This window comes from Bos javanicus, chromosome 5 (assembly GCF_032452875.1).
Source record: "Bos javanicus breed banteng chromosome 5, ARS-OSU_banteng_1.0, whole genome shotgun sequence".
Taxonomy (NCBI): domain Eukaryota; kingdom Metazoa; phylum Chordata; class Mammalia; order Artiodactyla; family Bovidae; genus Bos; species Bos javanicus.
Genome location: NC_083872.1, coordinates 42,802,852 through 42,821,683, shown reverse-complemented (window position 1 = coordinate 42,821,683; position 18,832 = coordinate 42,802,852). Strand labels below are relative to the sequence as shown.

The 18,832-nt window shown below is 34.7% G+C and overlaps 1 protein-coding gene across 4 annotated transcripts in view; it reads right to left on the bottom strand.

Moving 5' to 3' along the window:
* The window catches only part of CPNE8 (copine 8), a 276,946-nt gene that overhangs the window by 126,892 nt on the left and 131,222 nt on the right, over positions 1 to 18,832 (bottom strand). For all 4 annotated transcript variants that reach the window (XM_061416467.1, XM_061416469.1, XM_061416468.1 and 1 more), the window contains 2 exons: positions 13,520 to 13,583; positions 3,983 to 4,086 (listed from right to left, as the gene is read on the bottom strand). In XM_061416467.1, coding sequence (XP_061272451.1) covers positions 3,983 to 4,086; positions 13,520 to 13,583 — 168 coding nt within the window. The remainder of the gene's footprint in view (positions 1 to 3,982; positions 4,087 to 13,519; positions 13,584 to 18,832) is intronic.

Here is an 18,832-nt window from a genome sequence, read left to right as displayed (position 1 = left end):
GTAGAATCCATGAAACCTTAAACTAGTTTTCTGATTCAAATTTCAGTATTGTTTCCACCAAGCCATTTAATCTCTGGACATCAATCAGGTCCTGGTAATATTCTTGCCAGTGGCACCCCACTCCAGTACTCTTGCCTGGAAAATCCCATGGACAGAGGAGCCTGGTGGGCTGCAGTCCATGGAGTCGCTAGGAGTCGGACACGACTGGGCGACTTCACTTTCACTTTCATGCATTGGAGAAGGAAATGGCAACACACTTCAGTGTTGTTGCCTGGAGAATCCCAGGGATAGGGGAGCCTGGTGGGCTGCCGTCTATGGGGTCGCACAGAGTCGGACATGACTGAAGCTACTTAGCAGCAATGCAAATTTATGCAGCAGTTCAAGAGCTATAAAATGTTTTAAATGATCTTGGTTAGAACAATACCTAAATTCAACTTTCACTAAACCCTTAGGCATGTAGTGTTCTAAATGCAGGGATCCCTCGTATAGTCATGATCATGAGAGTATTATATAACTACACCATGATGAACATATTGCAACTAGACCCTATAAGAAAATAATTCCATTTTGAAAGGGCACTGAGTCCATTTTCCTCTTCACGGTCAAGAAAGGGTCTCTCTTCATTACGAGATCAAAGAGAAACATAATATGAATGGATCACGTTTTCAGTTTAAGATTTATGGTGTTAGCACTACACTCTTCCTGGTAGTAGCCTTACCTGTCGAAAGAAACTCATGTTACTAAATTGACAGAGCTCAAGAGAATATGTGTTTGTATAATGTGGTCAAATGCTCTCAAAGTTGAATCACCCAAAGCAATATAGGAATCACCCAGGGCAAAAAAACATTAAAAGAAACATAAATGATAGAGAAAACTCTAAAAGATTAATCAAAATTACTTTGAAACTTCTCTTAATAAACTGACTCACCTTCTTAGTGAGCTACTTATAAAGTAAGTGGTGATCTGTCATTCTCATTTGTAAAGCACTTATGGCAGAAAGTGAAGAAGAACTAAAGAGCCTCTTGATGAAAGTGAAAGAGGAGAGTGAAAAAATTAGCTTAAAGCTCAACATTCAGAAAACTAAGATCATGCCATCCGGTTCAGTCACTTCATGGCAAATAGACAGGGAAACAGTGGAAACAATGGCTGACTTTATTTTTGTGGGCTCCAAAATGATTGTAGATGGTGATTGCAGACATGAAATTAAAAGACGCTTACTCCCAGGAAGGAAAGTTATGACCAACCTAGACAGCATATTAAAATCAGAGACATTACTTTGTCAACAAAGGTCCGTCTAGTCAAGGCTATGGTTTTTCCAGTGGTCATGTATGGACTGTGAAGAAAGCTGAGCGCTGAAGAATTGATGCTTTTGAACTGTGGTGTTGGAGAAGACTCTTGAGAGTCCCTTGGACTGCAAGGAGATCCAACCAGTCCATCCTAAAGGAGATCAGTCCTGGGTGTTCATTGGAAGGACTGATGTTGAAGCTGAAACTCCAGTATTTTGGCCACCTGGTGTGAAGAGCTGACTCATTGGAAAAGACCCTGTTGCTGGGAGGGTTTCCAGGCAGGAGGAGAAGGGGACGACAGAGGATGAGATGGTTGGATGGCATCACCGACTCGATGGATATGAGTTTGGGTAAACTCTGGGAGTTGGTGATGGACAGGGAGGCCTGGCGTGCTGTGGTACATGGGGTTGCAAAGAGTCGGACATGACTGAGCGACTGAACTGAACTGAACTTATATGGTATATAGGCAACAAAAAGTCACTAATAATTCCAGCACTAGTGTCACTAGTGAAAACTCTGACAGGAGTCTCTGCAGTGCTAATATTCAGGAGTACTGCTATATACATATAAGTATGTGTATATATTTATTACAAATAGTGTTATAAGAAAAATATTTTTATTGAATAACCTGTATTAAAATACATTGAGTTGTTTTTAAATGATTTTAGATTTTTAGATTAGTTGTACTCAATATTCATATTTTATTTAATAAATAAGTTAATACCATTTTTACAAGCATAACAAAATTTTGTAATATTCTCTTACCAGTGGCATTATATGTGTGGTGGACTGAAACTCTATGATTGTGCAACTAATTTTGTAAGTAAAGAAGTAAGAATAAAAGAGAAAATTCAGGAAATAGGTTGTTCAGACAAGAGTAAACATGAACTTTATTCTTTGTTATTCAAGAAATTTTGAATGATTTTTTAGTTTTTTATTTTTAACTCTGCAAAAAACTGAAAAATATGATTATTGTCTTCACTGTCCAGTATTTTTCACATGGGTAAAATTAGTGTTCAGATGTAAATGCTACTCTAACATTTTTACCACTGAAATACAAAAGAAGCATGCAAAATCTAACAATATGATACCATAACAAAAATAATCAATAGTTTCCCAGTGATTGCATCAACAAAAATTCTACACTCTGTAAAGCATCATTTTATATTTCGGTATATTTGCTTTAAATAGCAAACTTTCTATTTTTATGTACTATTTTATACTTATTACATAACATTAACATGTATAATTTCATTTATAAGTATAGAAGGTTACCTTTTTTTTTAAACAGCCAATTCCTCTCATTTTAATCTCCCAATGACATTTTCTTTTTAGCTACTACTTTATTATGCATAGTTAAGGAAAACAGGAAAGATTATACCATAAGATAATAAAATAATAATAACAGCTAACATAATTCTTACGTTAAGTAAGCTCTTAATGATTTTTGTGTAGTAATGCACTTAATACTCTCAACAGCCCTGGGAGGTAACTATGATTATTAACCCATTTTACACATGAGGAAATGAGCCCCACATGAGTTTTAAAACTTGCCTATGGTCCCATAACTATTAAGTAGCAGGGTCACAGTTTACACCTAGGCAGTAGAACCTTTATTAGCTCATAATTTTAACAATTAAACTTTCTCCTTAATATTTAAAATACAGTAAGAATCACAGAAACTAATACAAATGTATTTCATAGTAAAGTCATATGTATTAAATTATACTCTACACAACGGAATACTACTCAGTCATGAAAAAAGAAATAAAACTTTGCCATTTGCAACAACATAGATAGACTTGGAGGGTATTATGCTAAGTGAAGTAAGTCAGACAGAAAAAGACAAATACTATATGATGTCACTTATATGGGGAATTTAAAAAATACAACAAACTAGTGAACATAACAAAAAGAAGCACAGATACAGATATAAAATATCTCACAGATACAGAGAACAAACTAGCGGTTATCAGTGAGGAGATAGGAGATAGGACATAGGAGGAGAAATACTGGAAGGGATTAACAGGTACAAACTATTTCACATAAAATAAGCTACAAGGATGTGTTGTACAATGCAGGGAATACAGCCAATATTTTATAATAATTATAAATGAAGTGCAACCTTTAAAAATTGTGAATCATTATTTTGCACACCTGTAACATATAATATTACATATCAACAATACTGCAATAAAAATTAAAATAAATTATAATATATTTTCAAATCACATAGAAACCAGTCTAATCATAACTGGTAAAATATTCAAATTACTAGAATAAAATGAAAAATTTTCTTGAATGCCATATATTATTGAAAAAACCATGTAGTATAAAAAGCAACCAATAAAAATCCATGTTTCTCTCCAAGAAATCTGCTTCAGTTCAGTTCTATTAACAAAATACATTAGTTTCAGCATTTCAGATTTCTACAAAAAAATAAAACTTCCATACTATTAATGCAATAGAAGAGGAAATATTTCTATGAAGCTGAAAACCATTCATTATAAATATCAAACAAAACATATAAAATGCTTATAAAGTTATACCTTGTTATTGAAATGAAAAAAATCCTATCAATCTTGTGAATACCAAAATATTGTACTGTTTATCAATTTAATAAGCTTCTCTAGAAAAAATGATAATTTAAATAGCATACTTATCATAGACTTAAAATGCATAAAAGATAAATCTACCTGCCATCTTCATTACTTCGATAAAATACAAGAAAAGGATCTGATTTTCCAAAGAAGTCCTTCTTGTCCAATTTATTTGCACAAAATTGCATTAGAACAGCATCCTACAAACAAAATTAATATAAAAGCTCAAAACCTGGGTTATAAGTAACTAGAAACTGCAGATCACAAGCAAGACCTGACAAACAAACAAATTTTCCATTTTCATACAAATGGCCAAATGTGGGAAAATTCCAGAAAACATCAAATTACATTTTAAGGGACTATAAGACTAAAAAATTGACTCTTGGAAGTTCTTGTTCTAGTCACAGAATTATTATTTATTAAAATCCTTTAACCTTTCCTGCCCTGGAAAACTGCTAGTAAGTTAGATAACTCTGTGTAGCCAATATTATAAGATCTCTATTCACATCTTCAGTTATTCAGGTACACATTTTTAGAAGTTTTTTTTTTTTTTTAATTTCCTCAGGAAATATTTGTTAAGCATCTACTATTATCTACCATGTATTAGATATTGAGATGTATCAGATGATTAGATGAAGCATAAGACAGATCCAGACTGACAACATAGTTTGCTATCTAAATGGGGGATAAAGTTCCTTCTTAATTAAGCAAAAGTGCACCACAATTTCTCCATAGCTACATTTAAAAATAATTTGTATTATATTGGGCTTTTAGTTAAGCACTTTCATTTCACCCCCAATTTAAATCACTTATTCTATACTAATTATTATATAAAACCAAATATTTTTTATCAATTTATATACTCAAGGACTTATAATCCTCATAACTAACTTAAACAAGGTGAGGTATCATAAATCAAGGAAGTTAAACATTATTCAGTGATGATAAACATATTTAAAAGGTATAAATTATATAGTAATTTAAAAATTAAAATCGGTATTCTGGATTTGTTTTTCTTTAAATGAAAGCAGATGTTAATTTTTGAAGATGGAAGAGTCAAAGTAATTCATATTAAATCAAAAGGTCACATTTTTAAATACTGCTTGGTGAAAATGTTGACAAAGATTAAAAAGGCACTCTCTCATTCACTGCTTCATTTTGCAGAGTTCAACAAAAGTTACTAAGCATCCACCTAATTCTCCTTATTTTCTTTCAGCAATTCCAGAACTCCATTCAAGAGGTGATGCTATCTGTCTTTTTCATTGATTAATCCATTCATATTCTTACTCAGCAAACATTTCTCAAGGAATGCTTAGGCTAGAGTCTGGGAATGAAGAGATGGTTTCCGAGAAGTTTATAACTCCAGATTTCTGGATTTCAAAAGCATTGGGGGGTATTATTTTACTTTGTTATTTAACATATAGAAGTCATATAGAAGTTCAACTTTACCAGTTGAACACCCATAATAGAGAAGGAAATACATGCCTAAGCTGGCATAGTAACAATAAATATTTTCAAGAAAACTGAAAGAACAGAGAAAATAAAAATATGGATATCACCATCAACTCAAACTTTGCAACCATGATCAATTTGAGGTTAAAAAATCAAAAATTTCTTTAAGGAAATAATGATAGAGTCACCCTGAAAATAAAACATAAAATCAAGGCAAATTGAAAAGGAAGGACTGGTTTTACTTTTCTGTTTCTTTTCTTTCCCTCTCATCTTCACATATATTAAAATGCCCTTAGGAGAGAGGTGATTTTCCAAGAACATGGGACAAAGACATTAGTCTTGCCACAGAAATAAATGACTTCTCTAAGACATTCTTCCAAAGCACCTAAAACAAAACATAAATTACCAAAAAAATATTATGATGCACTTAAAATACACAGTAGAATTCTGAACTGTGTATATTTCAAATGGATGGTGAATTACACTTCAAAGAGTAAAATGAATTTTCATATGATCACTGTTAACGTGCACATGCATGTTAAGACACTTCAGTCATGTCCAACTATTTGCAACCCCATGGACTGTAGCCCACCAGGCTCCTCTGTCCATGGGATTCTCCAGGCAAGAATATTGGAGAGGGTTGACATTTCCTTCTCCAGGTGATCTTCCCAACAAAGGGATCCAACCCACGTCTCTTATATCTCCTGTATTGACAGGGGGTTTCTTTACCACTAGCACCAACTGGGAAGCCCGATCATTCGTAAATGTAATACCAAATTGTAGTTTTTCAAATTATATTTCATAAGGCTTGGAAAATGAATAACTCAAAATAAAATATTGCTTTCAATGCACCAAATGATATAAACTTGTGGAAAATATTTTTGGAATTACTCAGGATAATAACAGGAGAGATTCCATCTATATCAAACACGAAATCTAATTTCTGGGGAAAACACAAGCATTCACTTACTTTTAGAAATATAGGAACATCATTACATTTTTCTAAACTCTTACGCTTAATGCACCCTGAGAGAATTTTAAGACTTTCTTTAACACTCCACGCTAATATAACAAACTTCCTAATGAAGAAATGCACTTAAATGTTTCACATTTCTAACAAGTTCTAACAAGTTCAAACCAAACATGTTCTGTAATTTTTCCAGATTCAATGAGTGACTCGTCATCCGCCCAGAGTGCTCAAGGAAGTTGTCCTTGCCTGTTCCCTTTCCTGACCTCTTACCTAGTTCATCTCCAAGTTGCAAGATGCTATCTCTAAAACATTTATCAAATCTTCAATCACCTGGATATGCACAGTGGCATTTGTTCACTTCTCCCTCTTCTGCTCTTGGACCTATCCAATCGATTCTCCATTCAGCAGGGAGAATAATAGACTTAAAACATCAAATAAATAATTTTGTTCATAACTTAAAATTATTTAAGCCTTTCCTTGGATAAGCACAGAATCTTTAACATAGTCTACAAAAGCTCAACACCAAAAAAACTCTGACCAACTTTTTCCATATTCATCTGATAAAGTTTTATTTCAGTCATTCCCCAACTCCCATCCCCTTGCTGACACACACCGGATACACTCTTTCCCTCTTTGGGCCCAATATAAGTTGCTTGTACTGCTGGAAATCTTTATCATTACTTGGGGCTCCTCATGCGAAGAGTTGACTCATTGGAAAAGACTCTGATGCTGGGAGGGACTGGGGGCAGGAGGAGAAGGGGACGACAGAGGATGAGATGGCTGGATGGCATCACTGACTTGATGGACGCGAGTCTCAGTGAACTCCAGGAGTTGGTGATGGACAGGGAGGCCTGGTGTGCTGCGATTCATGGGTCGCAAAGAGTCGGACACAACTGAGCAACTGAACTGAACTGAACTGAAGCTAAAAAGGAATTTTCTCAAAGAGTCTTGGTTACCTCCACCCAATATAAATTAGATTCTCCATGGTAAAATCAATATTTGCCTACAGAATCATCTGATTAATGTATATTGTTTTCAAAAAATACATGTGTGTTGAATAAAAGGACAGAGGTTGCTTGTTGTTATTTTTCTTGCCATTCTATTACAAGCTTCCTTACCATGGAATAGCATATTATACATTTTGTGAATATTGTTAAATCAATCAGAATGAAAAACATTATTTATGGACAATTTGAAGCTATTTAAAAATACTGAGTGAGGAAACATTTCCAATATGACTTCAAAATTAATATCTATCCTAGAATTTGATAAGATATATCACAAGAGTTGCATTTGAAATAAACTATGGAATACTAAGTTGAAATAATTAGGATTACCACACTACAAGTAAACATTTGTATAAATTTATAATTTATCCATTTCTCTAATATGCCCCCTTTTTTAATACAGAAGGACATTGTTGGATATCCATTTCTAATATAGTAGTATGTACATGTTGATCTCCAACTCTCTAAGTATTGCTTCCCTCCATCCTTTTCCCCTAGCAACCATAAGTTGGTTCTCTAAGTCTGTGTCTGTTTCTGTGTTGTAAATAAGTTCATTAGTATCATTTCTTCTTAGATTCCACAACTAAGGCGTGTAATACAATATTTCTCCTTCTCTGTCTGACTGACTTCACTCAGTATGTCACTCTCTAGATCCATCCATGTTGCTGTAAATGGCATTATTTCATTTTTTTTAATAGCAAAGTGATATTTCATTGTTTATATGTACCATATCTTTTCTATCCATTTCTCTGTTGATGGCCATTTAGGTTGTTTCCTTGTCTTGGCTATTGTAGAAATTTTGAGATGAACATTGGAGTATATGTACCTTTTCAGATAATGTTTTTCTGTGGACATATGCCCAGGAATGCAAGTGCAGGGTTATATGGTAGTTCTAAATTTAGTGTTTTAAGGAATCTCCATACTGTTATCCATAATGGCTGTAGCAATTTACATTTCCACCAATTGTGTGGGAGGGTTCCCTTCTTGAAACACCCTCTCTAGCACTTACTGTTGGTGGATTTTTTTAAGATATCCATTTTGATTCTAAGTTTGATTTATATTTCTTCAATAATTAGCAAGGTTGAACATCTGTTCATTTGCCTGTTGGCTATCTAGGTCTTCTGCGTGTGTTTTGTTTGGGTTCTTTGCTTAGATGATGTCAAGCCTCATGTGCTATTTGTAAATCTTAGAGACTAATCTCTTGTGGGTCATTTCATTTGCAAATATTTTCTCCCAATCTGTGGGTTATCTTTTCATTTTGTTTACTGTTTCCTTCGCTGTGTAAAAGCTTTTGAGTGTAAGTAGGTCCCATCTGTTTATCTTTGTTTTCTTTCCCATTACTCTGGGATACAGACAAAGATACTGCTGCAATTCATGTCAGCGAGTGTTCTGTCTATAAAACTCCATAGTGTTTGGTCTCACATTTAGGTCTTTGATCCATTTTGAGCTTATTTTTGTGTATGGAATGATCTAATTTCATTTTTTTGCATGTAAGTGTCCAGTTTTCCCAGCACCATTTGTTGAAGAGATTGTCTTTCCCATAGTGCATAGTCTTTCCTCCTTTCTCATACATTAATTGGGCACAGGTGTGTGGGTTTGTCTCTGTTTTCTCTATCCTGTTCCATTCATCTCTATGTCTATTTCTGTCCCAGTACCATACTGTTTTGATGACTACAGCTTTGTAGCATAGTCTGAACTTGGGGTGTCTGATTCCTCCAGCTCTTTTCCTCTCTCAAGAAAGAAATACAGTCCCTTTTTAATTCTGCAAAGAACCACCTGTGGGAGATACATACACATCTCGAAGATATTGTGGATTCTGTTCCAGACCACCACAATAAAGTGACTATCACAATAAAGCAAGTCACATCAATTTTTTGCTTTCCCAGTGCGCATAAAAGTTATTGCTCACACTACTTTGTCTACTAAGTGTTCAGTAGCACATGTCTAAGGAAACAATGTACATACCTTGATTTAAAAATACTTAATTGCTAAAAATGCTATCATCTGAGTCTTCAGCAAGTCACAATATTTTTGCTGATGGAGGGCCTTGACTTGATGTCGACAGATGCTTGCTGATAAGGGTGATGGTTCTTGAAGTATGGGGTGGCTGTGGTGATTTCTTAGAATAAGACAACAACGAAATTTGCCCCATCAATTGACTCTTCCTTTCAGGATTGATTTCCCTGTAGCATGCAAAGCTATTTGCTAGCATTTTCCCCATAGTTGGAACTTCTTTCAAAACCAAAGTCAATCCACACAAATCATGCTGCTGCTTTGTCAACTAAGTACATATAATATTCTACAACCTTTGTTGTCCTTTCAATAACTTTCACAGCATCTTTACCAGTAGATTCCATCTGAAGAACCCACTTTCATTGTTCATCCATAAGATGCAATTTGTCATCCATTCAAGTCTTATCATGAGATTTCAGCAATTTAGTCATATCTTCAGGCTCCACTTTCTATTCTAATTCTCTTGCCATTTTCACAATATCATCAGTTACTTCCTCCACTGAAGTCTTAAACCCCTCAAAGTCATCCTCTTGTGAGGGTTGGAATCAACTTCTTTCAAACTCCTGTTAATGTTGATATCTATGCCTCTCCCCATGAATTATGAATGTTCTTAACGGCATCTAGAATGGTGAATTCTTCTTAGAAGATTTTCAATTGACTTTGCCCAGATCTATTAGAGGAATCACTATGACTTTATGGAATGTATTATTTCATATAACTTTATGGAATGTGGAAGCTATAACTTTATGAAATGTATTATTTCTTAAGTAACAGGAATTGAAAGTCAAACTTACTCCTTGAGCCATGGTTTGCAGAATTAGTGTGTTAGTAAGCATGAAAATAACATCAAACTCATACATCTCCATCAGAACTCTTATGTGGCCAGGTGCATTGTAAATAAGCAGTATTATTTTGAAAGGAACCTTTTTTTTCTGAGCAATAGGTCACAACAGTGGGCTTAAATGTGCTGTGCTATGCTAAATCACTTCAGTCATGTCCGACTCTGTATGACCCTATGAACGAACTGTAGCCTGCCAGGCTCCTCTGTCCATGGGATTCTCCAGGCAAGAATACTGGAGTGGGTTTCCATGCACTTCTCCAGGGGATCTTCCCAACCCAGGGATCGAACCTGATCTCTTATGTCTCCTGCATTGTCAGGTGGGGTCTTTATCACTAGCACCACCTGGGAAGCTCATGGGCTTAAATACTCAGCTATAAATAAGAACACATTTGAGGCAGTTCTAATGAGGTGGATGAAATTGGAGCCTATTATACAGAGTGAAGAAAGTCAGAAAGAAAAAGACAAATACTGTATATTAGCACATATATATGGAATTTAGAAATTTGGTAGATGATCTGACATGCAGGGTAACAAAAGAGACACAGATGTAAAGAACAGACTTTTGGACTCTGTGGGAGAAGGCGAGGGTAGGATGATTTGAGAGAATAGCATTGAAGCATTTATATTACCATATGTAAAGTAGATGACCAGTGCAAGTTTGATGCATGAAGCAGGGCACCCAGAGCCAGTGCTCTGGGACAACTCAGAGGGATAGGGGTGGGGAGGGAGGTTGGTGAGGGATTCAGGATGGGGAGACAACTGTATACATGTGGCTGAAACTTTTATGTTTGGCAGAAACTGTCATAATATTGTAAAGTAATTATCCTCCAATTAAAATTAATTAATTAATTTATAAAATTCAGTAAACCATGTTGTAAACAGATATGCCATCAATCAGGCCTTATTGTTTCATTAATAGAGCATGCTGCTGCTGCTGCTAAGTTGCTTCAGCCGTGTCCGACTCCGTGCGACCCCATAGACGGCAGCCCACCAGGCTCTCCCGTCCCCGGGATTCTCCAGGCAAGAACACTGGAGTGGGTTGCCATTTCCTTCTCCAGTGCATGAAAGTGAAAAGCGAAAGTGAAGTTGCTCAGTCGTGCCCGATATAGGGATATTAACTGTCCTAATTACTATATTGTTGTATCTCAGAGAATAAGGATGCCTGGCAAGAGGGAGAGAGATGGGGGAATGGCCAGTTCATGGAGCAGGCAGCACAGACACTTTTATTAATTCCTTGGTGTCCAAAAACAATTACAATAGCAACACTAAAGACCCCTGATCACAGATCACTATAACAAACGTTATAATGAGAAATTTTGATATTTTGAAAAAACTAATAAAATGTGACACAGAGATTAGAGTGAGCAATACTACTGGAAAAATGGTGCCAAAAGACTTTTTCACCACAGGTCTATGACAGTCCTTCAATTTGCAAAAAATACAATAGATGCACTATGCAATAAAGTGAAGCACAATAAAATGAAGTGCGCCTGTATGAAGTCTTTTAGCAGTTTAAAAATGTAGAAATTAAAGCTCCAAAACTTTTCACTCAGCCAAATAGTGAAAGAGACATACTGAAATTTAGGTGTCCTGATTCTACATTGTATGCTCAAGCTAACAACTGGCAATGTGTTTTCAAGAAAGTACTTGTCAATTTGATAATTTCTAATATGAGATAAAATTATTTCATGACAAATTTTAATTGATAATGCCTGATACTTTTAAAGTACCATAAAATACTTAAAACTTGGATGAATTTAGAAACTGTCATGCTAAGTGAACTAAGTCAGACAGAGACTGAGAAACATTCTATGACATCCCTCATATGTGGAATCTAAAAGGAAATAATACAAATGAACTTATCTACAAAATAGAAACAGACTCACAGACTTAACTTACGGTTGCTAGGGGGATGGGTGGGGGGAAGGGACATTTAGGAATTTTGGGATCAACAGGTACACACTGCTATATTTAAAATAGAAAATCAACAAGGTCCTACTATGTAGCACAGGGAACTCTGCTCAACGTTATGTGGCAGCATGAATGGTAGGGAAGTCTGGAAGAGAATGGCGACATTTATATATATGGCTGAGTCTCTTTGCTGTCCACTAAAACTATCACAACATTGTTAATTGGCTATACTTCAATATAAAATAAAAAGTTAAAAAAATAAATAAAACACATTCTCACTTCTGAAGTTAACTATGGTCACTGCTTTGAACACACTTGTTTCTTCTACTCTACTAGCACAGCTATATTATTTCATTGATGCTGATTATCAGTGTCTTTAGCTAAGAATAAGAATGTAAGATGCATATGTGAAGTTAGGTCAAGATTCCTAAAAATTAAAAAATTCTAGATCTATAATTTTTAAGTGTGGGAAATATGTAAAAAATAATTAGTATTATTAATAAATATATTGAAAGGAAATTTCAGATGTTTTAAAGCTTTATTTTCATAAAGAGTGGTGAAAATGCCTCTAGATCACTAAATAACATATTCCACTTCATTTGCATGGAAGCTTTATAGTTTTCTGTTTCTCCAAATTAAACAACAGAATTGAAAGCAAAATATGTTTAAGATGCAGACTGGCAATACTCTCAATCTATGCCCTTGATATGTTACACCTATTACAAAACAGAACTTAAAATAGTTTGTTCATTAGCACAGTTATACAAAATAATATCAAGATTTTGTCAAAATAGCATTTTAATGTCACAATAAAGAATATGTATCCTTCATCATATAAACACAGATTATCATACACATATACAAATTCAGAGACAAGAAGTATGAAAGCTGATGAGGTCCACAAATCACAACTAAAACTAGTCATTTTCTAAGATTAATAAATATACACTCTATGTTATTACACTCAGTTGGAGTGGTAGCTGGTTATTTCTATAAATGTGGGCTTCCCAAGCTAAGAAAATATGACCCCACATATAAATACTGAATTAATTCAGTCAGAAATACATAAAAACAAGTATGTTACACAAAATGGTTACAGACAATTGACTAGAAATATTTCTTCAGGGTCACACATAAAATCTTCAAATTTTTACAAAAATTTAACTAAAACAATTGATTAGCCGCCCCAAAATGATATTAGGTTTTATTTTAACAATTTCTATTCATTAAAAAGACTGTTAAAACTGGACTATAGAATGTAGCCTCTCTAGCTAAAGTACTACCTAAAATAATATTTTTATGAATCATAGAATTATATAATTTAGTTTTAATTATTTTTGCTAAAATTACTCAAGAATAATCATTTAAATATAGTTTGAGAAATACCATTTCAAAGAAGTTTTGGAACTACTGTCTAATACAAAGAAATATTTACTTACTCTGCAACAGTTTAATTCCTCTGCTGTAAGTATGATTGTACCACATTTCTTCCCTGGAATTCCTCTAAAACAACAAAAAGCATATTTAAACACAATGATATTTCTATTAATATTATATAGAAAATAAATTAATATTAAATATATATGCTATTTTTATATAAACAAAAAAAAGCATACTACTAATAATTGTGCTCTAATAAAATATATCCTGTTTCAAACTTGAGTTTATCCTACTACTAATAAAACCACATTTACTAATAGATCCACACTTACTAATAGATTCACACTTACTAATAAATCTTTTCAACATTTCAGTACTTTGCCCAAGAATCTCCAATAGCTTCATACTGTTTATAATAGATAATTAATACAATATAACACAGTATCTATGAGAAATATTCTCTCATGACTTCTAAGATATCTATTATGTGATTACAATGTATTCCTAATTTAGTTTTCAATATTTCTTTCTTCTTTCAATATGGTTATTTATTTGGGCTTATTTTTCCTTTGTGCCGGTTCCTACACCTTAGCATACTACAGTGTGTTAAAACTCTTCCCTGTTGTTGTTCAGTCATCTAGTCATGTCTGACTCTTTGCGACCCCATGGACTGCAACACGCCAGGCCTCCCTGTCCCCCACCATCTCCCGAAGTTTGCCCAAGTTCATGTCTATTGCTTCAGTGATGCCATCCAGCCATCTCATCCTCTGATGCCCTCTTCTCCTCTGCCCTCAATCTTTCCCAGCATCAGGGACTTCTCCAATGAGTCAGCTGTTCCAGTCAGATGACCAAAATACTGGAGCTTCAGCCCCAGCATCAGTCCTTCCAACTAGTATTCAGGGTTTATTTCCCTTAAAACTGACTGGTTTGATCTTGTTGTCCAAGGGACTCTGAAGTGTCTTCTCCAGCACCACAGTTTGAAGGCATTAATTCTTCTGTGCTTCACTTTCTTTATTGTCCAGCTCTCACAACCGTACATGACCCCTGGGAAGATTATAGTCTTGACTATACAGACGTTTGTTGGCAGAGTAATGCCTCTGCTTTTCAACACACTGTCTAGGTTTGTCATCGCTTTCCTGTCAAGAAGCAAATATCTTCTGATTTCATGGCTGCAGTCACCATCTGCAGTGATTTCAGAGCCCAAGAAGAGGAAATCTGTCACTACTTCCACATTTTCCCCCTTTATTTGCCATGAAGTAATGGGGCTGGATGCCATGAACTTAGTTTTTTTTAATAGTTTTAAGTTGACTCTTTCACTCTTTTCCTTTACCCTCATCAAGAGGCTCTTTAGTTCCTCTTAGCTTTCTGCCATTAGAGTGGTATCATTTGCATATCTGAGGATGTTGATGTTTCTCTTGCCTATCTTGATTTCAGCTTGTAACCATCCAGCCTGGCATTTCTCATGATGTGCTCAGTGTATAGGTTAAACAAACAGGGTGATAGCAGATAGCCCTGTCATACTCCTTTCTCAATACTGAATCAGTTGTTTCATACCAGGGTTCTAACTGTTGCTAAGATATGATACCAAAAGATGAGTCCCCCAGGTCTTAACGTGTCTAATACGCTACTGGAGAAGAGCAGAAGAGAACTACAAATAGCCCCAGAAAGAATGAAGTGTGTGGGCCAAAGCAGAAACAACTCCCAGTTGTGGATACGTCTGGAGATGAAAGTAAAATCTGAAGCTACAAAGAACAGTATAGCATAGGAACCTGGAATGTTAGGTCCATGAATCAAAGTAAATTGAACGTGGTCAAGCAGAAGATGGTAAGAATAAACTCTTCCCTATTCTGCCTCAAACTCCATACATCCCAGATGAAGTTTTACTTGTCCCAGGAAACTTTATCCCAGTCAACCTCACACAAAACTTGGCCTTCTCTGCATTTCTATCGCATTTAAAGCCAGTTCCATAACTTGAGCATTTAATTTTTCCTAAATTATTACAATACCATGTTTTTAACCCTCTTTCCTCAAGTTGATTATAAACTCTATTAGAGCAAAATTCATCCTATAAATCCCTTGTAAACCAACAGATTTAAATATCTGTTAATAACAGGCACTCATTGTTTTAGGAAAGTATATAATACATAAGCAAAATTATGCAAAGCAATACTTCCACTCAATTTTCTTTCTATATGTCTATGGCATATAATATTTATGCTCAAAAACTTGCTGACACCAAAAGCAAAGTGCACTAGGAGAATGCAAGGTATGTTCACAGTTCCCTGCTTTACCTGAGGGAATCTTTCAAAGACTAATCCTAATGATCTAAAGGTATACTTCATGTTTCTTTTTTCCTGTCACAAATCATAGTCCAGACTCTTCTGCTTTTCTAGGGAACTATAGGTTATTGAATTAGAATAAAATGAGTGTTTTTGTCTTCAAAAATATGATTCATCTCTAAAAATCTATGCCAGTTTGCATGTGACATTTTCTCCAGATCTTTATGATTAAAAGGTAAGTTACTTTATCCTTGCACATTTTTTCTTAGAATAATTAAAACATCATTTTTAGTATCCTTCCATCATCAGTAATCAGTTAATTTTTATAATACTGCTGAATTAAAAAAAAATTCCTTTCTCTGTTTGTGAATCACAAGATTTATACTTTCAATATTATGGCAAACTAAAGCATCTTGACTGAACATCTACCTGAAAATAATTTAAAATGCTGAATAAAATTTGCAAATAGTATTTATAAATGCTCTGGAAAAACCATCAAAATAAGTAAGGACTAATCAGAAACTGAAGATGTAAAGCCAGAAAGATGAACAGAAGTAAACCCTAGAGTGTTTACTCTTATGCTTGTTTTTTATGGCTCCTTAGGGCATAAAAATGAGAACCCTCCTCCCTGGCAAAAGGTGAGTAAGGATTCACAAGGTGGGAAATTCAATAAATAAACAATTTCACAGCATAAAGCTTGGATCATGAAGACTATATTGCCTGATTGTAGCATGAATTAGACATAAACATTCTCTTTGACAGGATCTACAAAATAAATCCATGCCTTAAAATGTGGTGATTAATGAAATAGAAAAAATGTCTCCTAATAATTCAGACCTCAATCAGGCTTGCCATCTTAATTTTCACTACTAGAGTAGTGACAAACTTTAAACTGAGAATTTGGCTTAATTCAAGTGATCACAGTTACTTGGTAAATGAAAAATCTCTGTGGAAGGGTTTGCATTCAAACCACATCTCAAAATACTATCACATTAAAGTGTAAAAATATATGTGAGCTCATTTAAAAATATCTCAAAACTCTAAAGAAAAAATGTACCATATTTTAGAGTCTCCAGAGAAAGAAGGCTACAAAATCTAACACAGACTTAAACACTAAAAATATTATGCATAATATACACGACATTCAGTCCTGTTAGACTCTGTGACCCTATGGACTATAGCCTGCCAGGCTCCTCTGTCCATGGGATTCTCTAGGCAAGAATACTCGAGTGGGTTGCCATGCCCTCCTCCAGGGGACCTTCCCAACCCAGGGATGGAACCTGAGTCTCTTATGTCTCCTGCATTGGCAGACAGGTTCTTTACCACTAGCACCACCTGGGAAGCTTCTAAGTATGTATACTATACCTAAAACGTAAAGAGAAGAATGGAAATATGAGGAACTAGCAAATAACTATAAAAATAATCAGGAATATATGGAGAAAAAATAGGACTACTAGAGCTGACTACTGAGAAGGAGCATTGGAAGATAAAAGACAATTGAAAAAATTTCTTGAATGGTTTCAAAAGAAAATAACTGTTACCCTAGGACTGTATATATCCCTTTTAAGAACAAGTATGCACCTCAGATTTTTAAACAAAATAGAATTGAGTGAATGTATAGTCAAGAATGGGCTTCTGTGGTGGCTCAGTGGTAAAGAATCCGCCTCACTATGCAGGAGATATAAGTTCAATCCCTGGGTTGGGCAGATCCCTTGGAGAAGGAAATGGCAACCCACTCTAGAACTCTTGCCTAGAATATCCCATGGACAGAGGAATTTGGGGGGCTACAGTCCATGGGGTCACAAAAGAGTCAAACATGACTTAGCAACTAAAAACCAACAAAACATAGCCAAGCACATTTGTTCAGGAATTTCTGAAAGATGAAGGAGAATAACCAAACATGAGACGAATAAAGAAATAATAAGGGAAGTTGTAAATATGAAAAATATAATATTTAAAATCTTAATATTATTGATAAATCAATAATAGTAATATTAAAAAACAAATAAATGAAAATGATGATAGCATTGACCAGGAAACTGAGAATTTAAGTTAAAGTCCCCTGATGTACTTTTATTATTCAGGAAGAAAGTACAAGATGCTTTAAAATAAATAGAACTTGATAAGTTACATAAAAATATTTATAAACTCTTAGGAAACTACAATTCTTAAGGACTTTATATCTAAAAGATAAGGAAGATTGTGGAATGATGTTTTAAAAATATAAGCAATTCCAAAGACACTAAAGAAAAAACAGTGGAGCACATGAGAAGCACTAAATAAGTGATCAAATTAAATCCAGAGAAACAGTTACAAAAATACACATTAATAAACTAAATGCTGTCATTGCTGTTGTTAGCTGCTAAGTCATGTCTGACTCTGTGACTGCCAGGCTCCTCTGTTCATAGGACTGTAGCCCGCCAGCCTCCTCTGTTGATGGGACTTCCCAGGCAGGAATACTTGAGTGATTTGCCATTTCCTTCTTCACGGGATCTTCCTGACAAGATGATCCTGACAAGTATCAAACTCACAACTCCTGCATTGCAGGTGGATTCTTTACCACTGAGCTACCAGGGAAGCTGTTGAACTAAATGCTACAGATTAAAAACAAAAACTGTCATTCTATATAAAGAATAAAATTCATACATAGCTATTTAAAACAGACATTAAAATTTAAAAATCTAGAAAATTCAAAAAATGGAAAGTTACACTAAAGGAAACAAAAATAACTAATGCAAACCAGTGTATCTACATTAATGGTAAACATATCTGAAAATCATCACTGTACAATAATAAAAGGTTCAATCGATTAGGAAGATACAACAATCTCAGTATTGCATGCATCTATGAAATATACATTAAGAACTGACCATACAAACAAAAGGGCAGATATACCATTATGCTGAGCAATTCTACCCTGGTATGTACCACATTGGTCAGTGATCAGTGCTAACAATCACAAGTGATAAGCCACGTTGACATCATGTAACACGGATATGATGTAATAAGAAGGGCATTACACCACTGTAATCTTGCCCTTCAAATTTATAACCACAATCTAGACATATTAAAAATATTAGACAATCCCAATTT